Consider the following 15,929-nt stretch of genomic DNA (forward strand, 5'->3'; position numbering starts at 1 on the left):
CACTGCTGCCTCCCTTCCTCTGGACTCTGGCCCCCTTGCTGCTGCCCTGGCCCCGGGCCTGGGGGGCAGAACACATGCATTTCAGAAAAGAGGGTGCGGAGGAGAAGGAATCGTGTGATGCTTGGTGAGCCTCCAGCATCTTCAGAAGGCAGGCACGAAGCGTGGGGACACCAGGAAGAGCAACACGATTCCCTTTCACCCTCCTCCCCTCCAGCCCCCGAGGCCCCCAACTTCCGGCTGTCCTGAAAGTCCAGCTCTGTGGAGCGGGATGCTGGAATCCTTGCTCCCAACCTGGCGGCCAGCATAGTGGCCCCTGTGGTCGGAGCCCACCTGCCTCTGGGAATTGTGTCTTGGGGGAAATGAGGTCCTCCTCACCCCAGGCCATTTCCAGGCTTCCTGAGCCACCGAGAGCACTGGTATGAAGGATGAATATTTTATAAAAGGCCATAAAACATAATTTGTTCTTCAGAGCGAAGTAGAGGCTGTAGTTAAAAAAAGAGAGAAGCTACCATCGGTGGACTGGGAATGTTGCATTATTTAGCCCCAGCTATTTCATTCCATCGGGAAAGCAGAAGAACCAGAACATGAAAATCACACTCTTAGCTCCTCAGGAAGGGAAGCAGCACCTTGGAGGCCCCGCTACATCCAGCTTAGACTCACTGGGCAAGGGACAGTGGCTCTCTGTTTGCAATGTGCCTGGGGGGAGGGAAGCATAAACGCTTTGGAAAGGACCAGGCACAAAGCTGCCCCAGCCTCACCCTACTGCTCCCATCTGTCTATTTGCATGCAAAGGGGAGAGGGGAGTGGGGGATGCTAGTGGGGTCTCCTCCTTCTGTAGACTCCTCCCTAATCTCCCCCATCTTTTCTTCCAAAGCAGCCCCTTCATTCTCCAAGACTGGAACGGGAAGCCAAGCCCAGAAGAGAAAACCGCCTAAAAGTGCATATTAGAAATGCCAGTTCCATTTTCTGCATCCGACAGGCCACCTCACAAGGTCTTTGAGACCTTGCCTTCCCACTTGTTTTGGGGACCTGTCCTACTCGACAGACAACCTTCTCTAATTTCTTCCTTTTTATTTTTTTCTTTTCTTCCCTCCTTTCCTCCCTCCTTCTCTCTCCCTTTCTTTCTTTCTTTCTTCCTTTCTTCCTTTCTCTCCTTTCTCTCCTTTCTTCATTTCTTCCTTTTTAAAAAACATCTTTATTGGAGTACAATTGCTTTACAGTGTTGTGTTCCTTTCTTTCTTTCTTTAAAAATTTTTGGCCATGCCACGCGACTTGTGGAATCTTAGATCCCCAAGTAGCTTGTGGAATCTTAGCTCCCCCACCAGGGATCGAATCTGTGCCCTCGGCAGTGAAAGGGCCGAGTCCTAACCACTGGACCGCCAGGGAATTCGCAATTTCTTCCTTTTTAGGTTCCTGCAATTCCTGGCCCTGGTGGGATATGGAAAATCATGTTACTTCTGTTTTGATGCAAAGCAGTTGAACTTCCTTTGCCTTTAGGCTTGCATCACAAACTGTATCCTGGGCTTTATTTTTCTTATAACCGTAAAATCCTTTCATTTGTCGTCAGACCTAAGAGAACTTCTTTACTTCACGGAGTCCGCAGTGAGCAGAATCAACAAGAGATACAATTTCTTCAACTGTGTCAAAGGTTCCAGATCAATCTCTTCATGAACTTCTACTTCACTCCAGTGGTGGAAGAGGCCAGAAAATATTTTCCCTATCTTTTCTGAGTATACCCTCTGCAGCGTGATATGGTGGGGGGAGAAGTAACCAACAATAAAAACAAAAGAGTTGACCAAAATTAAGCTTTTGAAATGAATTTAATGATTTATGTTCAATTTTTTTCTTGTGGCCATAGAAAATAGAACATTAATGACCTCTGTTGTATGTATCTTCAAGCAGGAAAACAAGTAGGTGTATCAGTCAGGAGAGGCTAGGTTAAGCTGTAGTAATAAACATCCCAGACCTCTCAGTGGATTCTATTGAAGGATTATTTATTTCTCAGACTACACATTCTTCACTGGCATTCTTGGCGGCCCTAGGTTGATGGAGCGGCCACTTTCTCAAGTGCTATGGATCGTTATGGCAGAGGAAAAGAGTTTGGGAAACTCAGTGCTGCAGGCCAGATATGACACATGTCACAACGCATCGGCTGGAGCTAGTCACGTGACCCTGGCCCGCCGTACGTGGACCAGGAAGGACACAAACCTACCACGTGCTCAGAAGGTAGAGAGATGGAAATATTTGGTAAATAGCAACAATGCCTACTATCGTCTGCCCTCCTGATCGTGAAATGTTTGACCTTCACAGGCAAAATACACTTACTCACTCTCTAAGGGAGACAACACGAAAGTCCTATCCATTCCAGGTACCAAGCTCAAAGTCTAGGACCTCCAGCGGTGGGTAGTAGGTCTTTGTGTTCAGAGGGACATGTTCTGGTCTCTACCTCAGTTACAGACATGGCACCTCCTAGTTCAGAAATTCAGAGAACCAAAGACATGTTATCTTTCCCTCTCTCACAACGCGATCGACAAGTGTTGATTTGGAATAAGATAACCTTAATAAATATTCCCGTTCAGAAGGGGGAGAGATGGAAGCAGTGTGGCCATCACTGGACTGCTGTGGTTCTGAACTCCACTTAGCAGAATTAGGACCTCATGTGGCTGCTTGGGAGGGATTCCCAGCTCACTGTACTCTATCCCCTGGCTTCTCCCTCTGGAACACCCTTTTTCTCTGTCATCTTCCTTGGTCCTGTCTGAGATGGGCGTTGCAGGTGATATGTTTCTTGGGGACTGAGTAGGTTTCTCTGTCTGCTTCCTGACCATAAAAATTTAGGGGCCTGGGCTTCCCAGGTGGCGCAGTGGTTGGGGGTCCGCCTGCCGATGCAGGGGACACGGGTTCGTGCCCCGGTCTGGGAGGATCCCACATGCCGTGGAGCGGCTGGGCCCGTGAGCCATGGCCGCTGAGCCTGCACGTCCAGAGCCTGTGCTCCACAACGGGAGAGGCCACAACAGTGAGAGGCCCGCATACCGCAAAAAAAAATAAATAAATAAAATTTAGGGGCCTAAAAGTTGTTTCAAGTCTTGAACAGTCCTGAATGGTTTAGTCTAGGTTGTGGTTCCTTTGGCGGTATGACTGATGTAAATCATCTTAGACTTTCTTCTATCTGTCCAGGCAGCTCTCTGTGCCCCTAGTCAATAACCACACCCATGGTTCTTCTTGAGATCAACCTAACAGTGGATAATTTGAGCCTATTAGTTTTCTGTGGGAGGTTACACATCTCTAGTTTCTTCCCCTCCCCACAAGCCACTTTGTTTAATTCAAATAATAATTTTTTTGGAAGCCACAACTTTAATTAGGTTTTTGTAAAACACCTTATTTCCTTCAGAGGTATTAACAATGGGCATGACTGCTCTACGATAGATTTGTTCCATGAAGCAAGGCTGAGTCCTGATCAGCCCTTCTGCCACAGAGGTCTTTCAATTTTTGTTTACATCTGATCGGGAATAGCAGCTGTTGCCCCTGCCAACCCTGAAGATCCCCACGTTTCCGGACTCTCTCTTGTCCATTTCAGCTCTGCTTGCCAATGGTAGCCACCCTGTGATACTAACAGTCTGTTTTCTAACCTCTTCATAGATGTGTCAGTTTTTAGGTACGCTATCTGCCTTCTAAGTTATCACAGGCAACAATTTGTCAAATATTTTGCCACTCAGGACATAGATAGTCCATAACAGCCTCCAATGAAGTGTCTTTACTGCCCATTATCTGGCCCCTGAACCAATGACACAAATTTTAGCTTTTGGTTACAGCACCTTCTCGATTCTGGGTATCATTGTGGATCAGTTTGGACAGACTAGATTATGCCACGGTAACAAATCCATCCCCCAATATCAGAGAATTAGAACGACAAAAGATTGCTTTCTTACTCATGCTATGTTCCTGTTGCTTTGTCTGGGGGTCCTGTCCCACGTCACCTCACTCTGGAACCCACCTCACTCTGCCAGGGCAGCCACCATCATGGGTGATTCTGGCCATTGTGGCTGGGATAAAGAAAGCTCTAGAGGCTTGAATTAAATATTTGGGTCCAGAAATGACACGCATCACTTCTGCTTACGACTCATGGGTTAGAACTACTGGACTGGTCCCTGAGCTAGAATGTACAGTTCCCCACCTTCCTGAAAGGGAGAGAGCTGGAGACATTTGGAAAATAGCACTAATGATGCCACAGTAGGGGAATGGGATGAAGAAGCAGCTGCAAACTTGTAATACTAACACGTGCTCTTGGATCCTCCTTGACTGGTAAAACATTCTTTCTTCTTTTTTCTTGGCTGCGTCGGGTCTTAGCTGCGACACGTGGGATCTTCCGTTGCAGCTCGCGGGCTTCTCCTCTCTAGTTGTGGTGTGTGGGCTCCAGGGCGGGTGGGCTCTGTAGTTTGCAGCATGCGGGCTCTCTCCTTGAGGCGCATGAGCTCAGTAGTTGTGGCACACGGGCTTAGTTGCCCCGTGGCATGTGGGATCTTAGCTCCCCAACCAGGGATCAAACCCCGGTCCCCTGCATTGGAAGGTGAATTTTTTTACCACTGGACCACCAGGGAAGTCCCAAATGTTCTTTATAGATTTATTTTTTGGCATGGTTAGTCATTTCCTAGGGCTGTTGATTTGCAAGACGCAGATGTCTAATGCATTCTCTTCCCAATATACAGCTTCACTCAACTAAAATCTGTTAGATTTTTCTCCAGTGGATTCTGGAGCATCATTATCTCCATCACACTTTGTAGTTGAGTTCATCACCATCACGATCATCATGATCATTATTATCATCAAAAACTGTGGCTAAGCAGCTAATTATAACTGATGCTTATCTACAAGATATGTGTTTACATTCGTCCTTCCCCTTGTCACTTTAGTCCCAGGGAAAGCCCAGAGCGAGGGAAATGGTCATGAGACACGTTGTCTGACTCATCATCCCTTTCCCAAACCATCTGCAGTGGAAACCTAGAGAGGGGGGTGATTCTTCTTAGGGAGGATGTGTGTATACATACTTGTGCACAGGTAGGAACTGAGGAAGCTGACCACTTACCATTCCTTCCTTCCACAGGTGTCTGTGAGAGACAGGGCAGTGAGAAGGACCATTCGCAGAGATTACTCAGAGAAACAAGGCTAAGTCTCCCCAAAGGAAAACTTCAAGGATCTTATTCCTGGGGTGATGATAAGCACACACACGCACACACAGAGCAAAGTAGAAAATGTAATCAAAGAAACCTGTGAAATAGAGGTTTTTTATATACCTCTCTCTCTCTCTCTCTCTATATATATATATATTATATATATATATTTATATACCTTTATATATAGAGGTCATTTATATACCTGGGGTAAGTACATGTTAAGGCAAAGATAAAAATGTAAATGGTTGTCAAATTATCTGCCACATTTTATCTGCTCATCTTGGCACATACGTCCATTTTTAGGTGGTTCCTCCCTATTGGTACCATTTTATTCCCACCATGTGCTCCTAATTTGATGTAGATATGTTTTCAGCTGGAAGGTCTGCATGGGTGTGGGAGGATGGGACCCCTGGGGTCTGGTCCCAGTTGTTGGTTTCCAGGGCAATCCTTTCTCTTGGTTTCCTTTCCTTTCCACTGAAAACCCCGTGGTCTTCTTTGCTGGTTCCTCTTCTTCCTGAACTTGAATGGTAAATTGTAGACTGCTGTGAAGGACTTGGTCCTGATTACGTTTCTCTTCATCGTTCATATTCTGTTTCTCTAGGAGACGTTAATGCCAGGGGTTTAAATACTTCTAAATATTTTAAATTCGTAAATCATACATTTCTCTACCATATTCTAGACGTGGATAAACAATCGCCTCCTTGATGTCTTCGTTCACATGTGTCATTTGCCTCTCCAAGTGAATATGTCTAAAAACGATATGGGTCTTGATTGATCCCAAGCTGTTTAGTCTCTCATCTTCCCTTTCTCAATAAATGGCACCACCAACCCACCTGGTTGCTCAAATCCCAAACCTGGCATCCACTGTTTACTTCTCATGTCCTATCCATCACCAGTTCCTGCTAATTCTGTCTCCTAAACATCTCCCCGACCCCACCCCCTCCCTCTCTATCTCTATACACCCCACCTTTTCTCTAGTCCAAGTCATCATCATCTTTTCCCCAAATCACTGCAATTTCCTGGTCCCCCGATTTTTTCTTTTGTGGCTTTGTAATTCATTCCCCCACAGCCTCTACGTAAATCATGTCATGTCTCTTCTCCTCTTGAGAACCGTCATTGGCTTCACAACCAACATCCTAAGGTAACACCTGAACACCGCCCCCTGTAAGACCTACCCCTCGCTCCTTCTTCAGCCTCATCTTGTACATCTCTCCCTGCTGCCCATTCTCCTCCCAGCACATGGCTTTTGTTATCATCTTGAACACCCATGACCTGTCTACCTCAGAGCTTTTGAACTTGTCTGACCGGAATGCTCTTCCCTGCTTCTAGCAAGTCTGGCTTATTCTCATCTTTGACTTCTCAGTTGAAATATTACCTCTTCAGAGGGAAATTTCCCAACCACCCCCTTCAAAGCAGAATCCCCAGGTTCATTTCTGACTCAGCATCCCATTTATTTTCGTCAGAGCATTTACTATAATATGTAAATGTCTTCTTTATTGTTTACTGTTAACATTTTCTATCTAGAACGTCATGTACTTATTGCACGAAAATGTAAGCTCATAAGAGCAGGTGGGTTGTCCAGATCACTTCTAAATCCCCAGCACCTGGCACATGGTGGGCACCCAGTAGCTTCTCAATGAAAGCTTGTTAAATAAATGAATGGTTCCTACCATTAGCGAAAATGTCTGGATTTAGATACAATTAGAAAAGCCTATGGTTTCATGAAATTGGGGCTCAGTGGACTCTGGGGAAATGTTCACCGGTCACTGGAGGTGGCGTTGCAGTCTATGGATGGGGTTATTCTTCCTGTCTTCCTTCACATAGGAACTGGCACTTCCAAAGGTGTGATTTTACTCACCCTTAATATTTGCTTGAGAGGAAATATCTAGAAAAAAGGGCTTTTCTAAAGCTAAGAAACGAGTCTCTTTCACAAAAGAACAGTGCACAGTGAAACCTGTCTTGGGGCAGAGCCTTGTGGGGTGCATGTCAAAGTAACCATGGAGCATCAGCTGTGCCTGTAGCTTGGCAGCCTTAACCCAAGTGGTATTCAAAGGGCTATTCCTTCCACTGCATTAGACTGTGCACCCTCCTGTCAGAATGCAGGTTCCTTCCCACGTTTCTCCAGGGTTTGTTTGGAAGAGTTACTGACCTAGTTGATAACCTCGTGGATAAAAATGGCAATGATGAAAACAAACATCCAAATGAATATTTCACTGTAAAAACTGACCACCAAAGATGACAAAAGGGACCATGAGTGTGTCAATTTACCACCCAGAAAAGAATTACAGATAATTGGACATGGGTAAAAAAGAGTATCTTCTATGTTATATAATACTTATGTTATATGATATAAGTATATCATATAATATATGATATACTTATATAACACAGCTTATATGTAGGTTCCCTTTCTTTCCTTAAAATACCTCTTTTTTTTTTTTTTTTTTTTTTTGTGGTATGCGGGCCTCTCACTGTTGTGGCCTCTCCCGTTGCGGAGCACAGGCTCCGGACGCGCAGGCTCAGCGGCCATGGCTCACGGGCCCAGCCGCTCCGCGGCATGTGGGATCTTCCCGGACCGGGGCACGAACCCGTGTCCCCTGCATCGGCAGGCGGACTCTCAACCACTGCGCCACCAGGGAAGCCCCCTCTTTTTTTTTTTTAATGGAGCAACTTAATAGTGCAAAGTTTAAATTGATTAATTACAGAGCCTGTGAATAGGAAAAATATTGACTGAGAGACTGGGTACACTTGCTCTCTCGCCATTCACTGAAACATGCAAGCTGAGAGGAGGGAGTGGAAATGGACAGGATAAGCAAAGAAAAGAAGCGGAAGAACGATTGCCCTGCAGGCCTGGTGAGGGACCAGGCTGGAGAATGAAGCGGTGATGTGGCAGCCTGTCTCCTACCCACTCACCACTTGACCTCTGCCCTAAACATCCAGGACACTTAGTTCCCTCCTCCCCATCTCCCCCCGCCCCGCCCCCACCGCGCTGGGGGTGAATCACTGTGGCTTTAAAACACTCCATGCAATACAAAGAGCTCTCACATGAATCTTGCGGTTTGAGAGTACCTTTATGTATCATTTCCATCGGTATCATCCATGAACTCTTACCAATGATCTAAGAGCACAAGAAGCTACATACAAACGCCTTCTGGTTGTCAGCAACCTATTTTGTCCACAGCCACTCCGAAAGGGGGAAAATGAAGCACAGAGAAGCAAACGTCAACCCTACCTGGCAGTGGCAGTGTGAAAAGGTCAGACCAAAGCTCCCCCAGCAGACCCCAACCTGTGTGATCCAGTGATGGAAGACGATAGGGCCTCTGGTAGAAATGGATGGAAAACCATTCTTACCTTCTCCCTCCTGGAGAGTTAGGGGAAGAGTCTCTACAACGAACTTGGGTCCCTACCCAAATACTGCCAGGTGGGTCTTCGCTGTAACATTACTGAGGAGCAGAGGCCATCTTTCCCATAGGATTGTGAAGAGGGAGTGAGGTGGTGCAGGTGAAGCACCTGGAAGGTGGCCGGTACATATTAAATGCTCAGGAAGTGCAGCTGTTAGCTTAATCAACATGCCCTTTCCACTCCCCCCTTCCCCCTCCCTTTTCTCATTCACTCCGGATTCCTTCCCAGGGAGGCTGGGAGCTTATGAATTCCAGGATGTACTTCCCTGGGCTATGCTACCTCTGAGATGCCACCATCTTCTGGTTCTTTCTTCACTGGGGCTGCTGCCCAAACTCCCAGGACTCCCTTGGAAAACTTCTGTTGGAAAAGGCAACCAGCGACTTCCTACCCTTTTCCCTGCTATCACTTTGCAATCCTGGGAGAATGGCGGCCTCGCCCTCCCGGGTTTGCAAAGGGAGGTATGGGATTCTCTGGGGACTGACATTGGAGTACAATTTAAATTGGAAGCTCTCAAGACATCAAAACATGCTTCCTCAATTTTTTTTTTTTTTAAGTAGAGATTGGAGAAGCTGGCAAATAGGTCTTCGTAAATACAGAAGGACAAAATATAATTTGATTTCTTTCATTAAATTTCTGGGTGAGTGGAGGCACAGAACTCTGTGCCATGGGGCGGGGGGCGGGGGGCGGTGAGGGGTGTTTTCTTATTGATGAGATGCACTGCGCAGGTCAGCTCCCTAAACCGAAAAGAGAAGAGCGACTTGCCGGGGCGGGGGTGTGTGGCATTAGGGTACCTGCGCCTGTTTAGAGGGCCGTGGATGTGGACGTGCGGGAGGGAGAGGCGTGCCAGGAGAGCGCGGGAAAGATTACTGGAGAGGTGAGGGTGCGTCCGCTCGCCGCGCCCTGGCTCGCGCGGCCCCTGGCCGGGCAAGGGGTGTGATGCGCGAGTGGGGTGGGAGGGGGCAGCAGGCGGGGCCTGCCACGTCACTTGGAGAGAGTGTGTTGGGAAGGAAGGGCAGAGCGGAGAGCCGAGCCGCTGCAGCTGCGGCGGCTGCAGCGAAGGCACAAGGGCTGGGGAGGTGGGTCCGAGCGCCCCGGCGCCGGGGCGGCCCCAGGGCCCTCTCGCAGGCCAGCGGCGCGGTTCGGAGGGAGGCGGTGGCGGCCGCGGCGGCGGGAACGGCGACCTTGGCCAGTGGAGCCCGCAGTGGCCGTAGGGCGGAGGCCGAGCCCCGCCAGGCGTCTTGGCCGAGCCGGAGGGAGGCGCATCTGGCGCTCGGGTCCCAGCGGCGGCCGGGGGTCTGGAGCTGCTGGAGGAGCGCCGCGGGAGCTGGGACGTGCTGACCGGTCTGGAGGGCGGACCCCCGCGTCCCGGAGCCCAGTCTGGGGAGGGCGGGGGCGCGAAGCCACGCTTCTTTCCTGGCGTCCAGCTGCACACGCGCCAGGCTGCGGTTCCAGGTACCACAAGCTGTATCTAGCATCGGGCGCGGATAACTAGGGGCGCGGAGCCGAACCCTCCGCGCCCAGGTCACCTCCCCAGACCTAGCCCGGCGAAGACCAGGGCTTCGGGGCTTAGGGACCCGACGTCGGTCGTACCGCGAGCCCCACCCCGAAAAGAAGGCGCCGCCGAGAGCTGGGAGGCGGCGGCGCGCCCGGGAGGTCGTGTCGTGGGCGCCGTCCTAGTGGCGGGGAGCGCACCGCGGAGGGGACATGCGATCGGAGAAATCCCTTACGTTGGCGGCGCCGGGGGAGGTCCGTGGGCCGGAGGGGGAGCAACAGGATGCCGGAGACTTCCCGGAGGCCGGCGGCGGCGGCGGCGGCTGCTGTAGTAGCGAGCGGCTGGTCATCAACATCTCCGGGCTGCGCTTCGAGACGCAGCTGCGCACCCTGTCGCTGTTCCCCGACACGCTCCTGGGGGACCCCGGCCGCCGCGTCCGCTTCTTCGACCCGCTGAGGAACGAGTACTTCTTCGACCGCAACCGGCCCAGCTTCGACGCCATCCTCTACTACTACCAGTCGGGGGGCCGGCTGCGGAGGCCGGTCAACGTGCCGCTGGACATCTTCCTGGAGGAGATCCGCTTCTACCAGCTCGGGGACGAGGCCCTGGCTGCCTTCCGCGAGGACGAGGGCTGCCTGCCCGAGGGTGGCGTGGACGAGAAGCCACTGCCCTCCCAGCCCTTCCAGCGCCAGGTGTGGCTGCTCTTCGAGTACCCGGAGAGCTCGGGGCCCGCCCGGGGCATCGCCATCGTCTCCGTTCTGGTCATCCTCATCTCCATTGTCATCTTTTGCCTGGAGACGCTGCCGCAGTTCCGCGCAGATGGTCGAGGTGGAAGCAATGGTGGTGGTGTCTCCCCGGTGTCCAGGGGCAGCCAGGAGGAAGAGGAGGATGAAGACGATTCCTATACATTTCATCCTGGCATCACCGCGGGGGGAATGGTGGCAGGGGGCTCATCCCCGCTAAGTACCCTTGGGGGCTCCTTCTTCACCGACCCCTTTTTTCTGGTGGAGACGCTGTGCATTGTCTGGTTCACCTTCGAGCTGCTGGTGCGCTTCTCCGCCTGCCCCAGCAAGCCAGCCTTCTTCCGCAACATCATGAACATCATCGACTTGGTGGCCATCTTCCCCTACTTCATCACCCTGGGCACCGAGCTGGTGCAGCAGCAGGGACAGCAGTCCGCCAGTGGAGGCGGCGGCCAGAACGGGCAGCAGGCCATGTCCCTGGCCATCCTCAGAGTGATCCGCCTGGTCCGGGTGTTCCGCATCTTCAAGCTGTCCCGCCACTCCAAGGGGCTGCAGATCCTGGGCAAGACCCTGCAGGCGTCCATGCGGGAGCTGGGTCTGCTCATCTTCTTCCTGTTCATCGGAGTCATCCTCTTCTCCAGCGCCGTCTACTTCGCAGAGGCCGACGACGATGATTCGCTCTTTCCCAGCATCCCGGATGCCTTCTGGTGGGCAGTGGTTACCATGACCACAGTAGGTTACGGGGACATGTACCCCATGACGGTGGGGGGCAAGATTGTGGGCTCGCTGTGTGCCATCGCCGGGGTCCTCACCATCGCTCTGCCCGTGCCCGTCATCGTCTCCAACTTCAACTACTTCTACCACCGGGAGACCGAGCAGGAAGAACAAGGCCAGTACACCCACGTCACTTGTGGGCAGCCTGCCCCAGACCTGAAGGCAGCTGACAACGGACTTGGCAAGCCTGAATTCTCGGAGGCCACCCGGGAGCGGAGACCCAGCTACTTTCCCACTCCACATCGGGCATATGCAGAGAAAAGGATGCTCACCGAAGTTTGACGGATGCAGGCCGGGCCTGCATGGAAGGAAGGACACTGAACAAACAATCCCTTAGGGCTCCTTGTCATTCTCCACTACTCGCACCCCAGCTCCAGGTGACTTCCTGACCCCCCCGCCCCCACACCCAGTGGCTGGCGCCAGGACCACACACCTGGACTCTCAGTCTTGTTACTTGACCCCTGCAGCAGCCAAGGTTTCTCCATCTAAGTGACATTTTCCAAACTCTAACGGTGCCACCCATTCGTGCCCATCTTCTGTCACATGGATGAGATTTCCATCTGACCTTCGTCCCTCAAGACTCTGATTTTTCATGTCTGGGACTTGTAATATCTCTAGAAAGAGTGATGTTGACAAGATGGAAACCAGGCACACCGGGGTCCTTTTTCTCCTTAGCATCTGTGGCTTTGGGGCATGCACCTGTCTTAGCTTCTGGCCACATGGTAACTGGCAGAAACGGGTGGACAGAAACAGTACTCCTCCTTTGTTTTACTCCAGGGCCCTGTAACACCGGCTGGTCATCCTGAAGAGGACCCCTGGGAGAGCCTACAGCTGCCCAGCCTGATAATATGCTATACATCTCTAATCTTGGTTGGAATTAGAGAAACTACAATTACACTTGGCCGTTTGGAGGATATGAGAGTCAGTCCTGGACCAAAGGGGCCAATGGATTCTTCCAGGTGCCATCTGGCACGGTAGACACATCAGTGTGCACTTCGTTCTCCCCACTCTGATCCCCTGACTCTCTCGAGCTTCCAGGAAGGCTCCTTCTCAGAGCCAAATACTCTTCCTGTGCAGAGGAACTGGCAAAGGGGAACCCACAGAGCTGGGAGAAATGGCTGAATATAATCAAGCACCTGGCTTGACCGCTTATCAGAAGGGAGGTGCCACGGAGACAGTGCCATCTACGGGAGCAGAGGAGTCTTCTGCAGATAGCAAATTTCTCTCCCTCACTTCCCCCGACCCTCTCTAGTCCTCCACCCTTCTTCCTGGGAGTCTGACTTAGGATTGCTGTTGAAGGCTTTCTAAAGCAGACTCCAGCCTAAACCCATGGACAGGTAGAAGCACATATTGGATGCTAGCGTGGGCTTTTTTTTTTGTTTTTTTTCCATTTCGTGGGCAATGAGACAGGTGGTTTAGAGTAAGGAAGAAGCATTATTCCTTTGCTGACAGCCTCACTGTTAGAGGTTTTTGCTGAGTCGAGCAAACATTCTCCTGCTCTGGCCCTGGAGCTGCAGCCCACAGCTCTCACTGGTAAGGTGCCACTTAGACCAAGTCATCTTCTTCCGTTGTGAACCCCTGTTTCTGTCCCCTCATCACACTGTCATTCATTTGTTGCCTTGATCAACTGTGATGCACTGTTCTGAGCTCTCCTGGGTACAGTTCAGAAACCGGAAGGACTGTTAATGAGTTTTTAATTTTATAAACTAGGCTTTAAGGCTCCTTGATAAGAATTTTTAAAAAAATCTTTTCTCAAAGAGCAAACTTATGAGGGACAGCCTCTTGAGGGTTTTCTTGAGAGACACTGTCCGGATGTTGCCACACTTTACAGGGTAACTTGGGTGCCACAGTCCCTCTTTGTGCCTCAGTCTCCCCACCCATTCAATGGGAACATTCATGTCTTTCCCCCCACCCCCACCTCATGGGGAATGGCCCGTGAACTCCTCTGGGAGGCTGGGGATGATGCTATGCAAATGTGTGAACTTCCGTAATGGTTTCTAGTTCATTACCACGTTTCCCCATCCCCCATAGGCAAGGACTCCCCTAAGAGTTCCTGCCTTGGATCCAGAGCCCATGCACAGACCATTCTGGGCCATTAGCTCTTTAAATCCCTCCCTAGCCTCTCGAACCGGGCCTTGGTCTTTCTTCTTACCTTTTGGCAAGGAGGATGCTCTTTTTGGAGCGATCCAGTGGGATCCTTTTAGGGCCAGACACCATCATCTTGATTGGGAGTTTGGCTTCTCCAAACCTGAAATGCAGTAGGAGATGCTCATGATTCAGACACTTGCTCTGAGGCCATAAAATGCCAGGTTTCCAAATGTCTTCTGGAATATTACTCCTGGCAATTTGGGGGAAAGAGAAGGCCCACGCAGAGGCAAAAGCGATGCTCCCAGCGAGGGTAATGTTGGAACACGTATGCATGTGTCTCTGTATGTATGTATGTGTCATCCTCATCACCATTTCCTTTTCAAGTCAGAGCATGCCCGAAAGTAAAGGGTTTATGGAGAGCTGGGCTCTCCAGGGACTCTGGTTGCCGTAGCAACCTTCCAGACTGTGCTCTCTATCTTCTGATTTGGGCAGCCAGGGAGAACAGGAGACTACGTATTCCCAGCTTCTGAAAGGGGGACGCCTCTCACATATGGCTTTAGGGGCTGGTAGGGCTAGGACAGGGATGCGTGACCTTCGGAAAATGAAGGGGAAGCAGGTCCCCAAAGTTTCCTATCTGGACCTTTCTTCCTGGCTTCCCCACCCAGTCACTGAAGCTGCCTCATCCCACCCCTGAGTCTTCAGAAACTTGAATGCCAAGCAACTGCCGGTTAAAGCAATGTCCATATTATTGTTTTTGAAATGGCCTTGGAGGGGACTAGCTTCTCCTGAGGTAGTCAAGCTGGGCCTCGCCAAGGGTCATACTAGTTTTAGTCCATAATAGCACTGCGGGGCACTCACGTCCTCAGAGAGAGGCTCCTCCCAGCGCTGAGAGAGACAGAGAAATGATGCTTCTGCTTCCCAAGGAACAGTCTAGCTCTTGGGAGGAATCTCATAGGTGGTTCATCTTAAGATGTCGAAGAAAAACTGAGAGGCTGTGACCTGACCTAGTTCCTGTGAAGGATTCTGCCAAGTGACCCCCTCTGACTCTGAGCCTCTTGACGTGGATTTTGCTCCCTGAGCGCCGCGACAATCTGCGCCCGGTGTTGCTGTGACAGCTGGGGTGGCGATTTCGCAGCTGCCAGCAGAGGGGTTCAGGTCATCGTTACGCCTGACTCGGGCCCACAGGAGCGCCCAGAGGTCTTCCTGGATCTGTGAAGCTCGGCTGAGACGTGGGAGGTGCCTCCTGCCAGATCAGCCCCAGGAGAGAAGGGGACAGCTGGCCGTCTTTGCACCCGAGGTAGGTTCTCCTGTTGGGGAATATCCTTCAGGTCAAGTGAGAACAGGGGTGGGAAGGGCCAGAGAGAGGGCAGGAGAGAGTGTGTCTGGGGGAGGGTGGAGGCTTTGGTTTCCTTTCCTCAGCGGCCACCTCGCTCTCTGTGTGTTTTTATCTGCATCTACTTTACTCTCCTTCTCTGTTTCTGTTCCCACGCTGGTACCTCCCTCCTTCATCCCCTTCATATATATATATATATATATATATATATATATATATAATTTTTGTGTTTATTTTGGCTGCGCCGGGTCTTTGTTGCGGCACGCGTGTGGGATCTAGTTCCCCGACCAGGAATTGAACCCAGGCCTCCTGCCCTGGAAGCATAGAGTCTTACCCACTGGACCACCAGGAAAGTACCCCCTCATCCCCTTCTAATCACCCCCTTTTCTCTATACTTTCCCCTTCCTTCTTCTATTCAGTGTCACTTCCTCTGCCTTGTGTTTCGTTCTCACATCTCTGATTTTCCCCCATCTGCTGTTTGAACTTCTTCTTCCTCCTCTGTGTATCTTTCTCTCTGTCTCTCTCTTACATTCTCAGGGGCTGGGAGCACCTTGGGGCATTTCCCTTGAGGTTGCTCTTTGGACTCTAGGACGGCTGTGACCTAGGGTGTTTGCTCAGAAGGTTGTTATCCAGCTGGAGGACCCCCTTTTTCCTGTCATCTTGGTACAGCATCCTTTCCTAGGGTACTCACCTCTGTGGGCAGAGTCCCGAGCTTCTGGAGCAAGGTGAGATTGCTGTGGGTTTAGAAGATGTCTCGGACAAAATTTCTTGAATCTGCAAGGATAAAATAGAGAAGGAGAGAGAGAGAAAAGGAACCTGGTAGCAGTACATTTCAGAGAAATACTTTGATTGTGTAGCACAGGACTATGCTCACCTCAGGGTCCACAACCTTAAGGAGCTTACAGAAAGGTTCAAGACAATGGCACAGT

General features: G+C 50.8%; 1 protein-coding gene across 1 annotated transcript; it reads left to right on the forward strand.

Annotated features, from left to right (window-relative positions):
* The first annotated feature begins 10,274 nt into the window (after positions 1-10,274).
* KCNA6 (potassium voltage-gated channel subfamily A member 6) lies at positions 10,275-14,839 on the forward strand. Its single transcript, XM_030761852.2, has one exon. The coding sequence runs from the start codon at positions 10,275-10,277 to the stop codon at positions 11,859-11,861; it is 1,587 nt and encodes a 528-aa protein (XP_030617712.1). The 3' UTR covers positions 11,862-14,839.
* Positions 14,840-15,929: the final 1,090 nt, after the last annotated feature.

The sequence above is a fragment of the Delphinapterus leucas genome, chromosome 11 (genome assembly GCF_059928025.1).
Source record: "Delphinapterus leucas isolate spDelLeu-1000000601 "Yukka" chromosome 11, BTC_Dleu_Yukka2, whole genome shotgun sequence".
Lineage (NCBI taxonomy): Eukaryota > Metazoa > Chordata > Mammalia > Artiodactyla > Monodontidae > Delphinapterus > Delphinapterus leucas.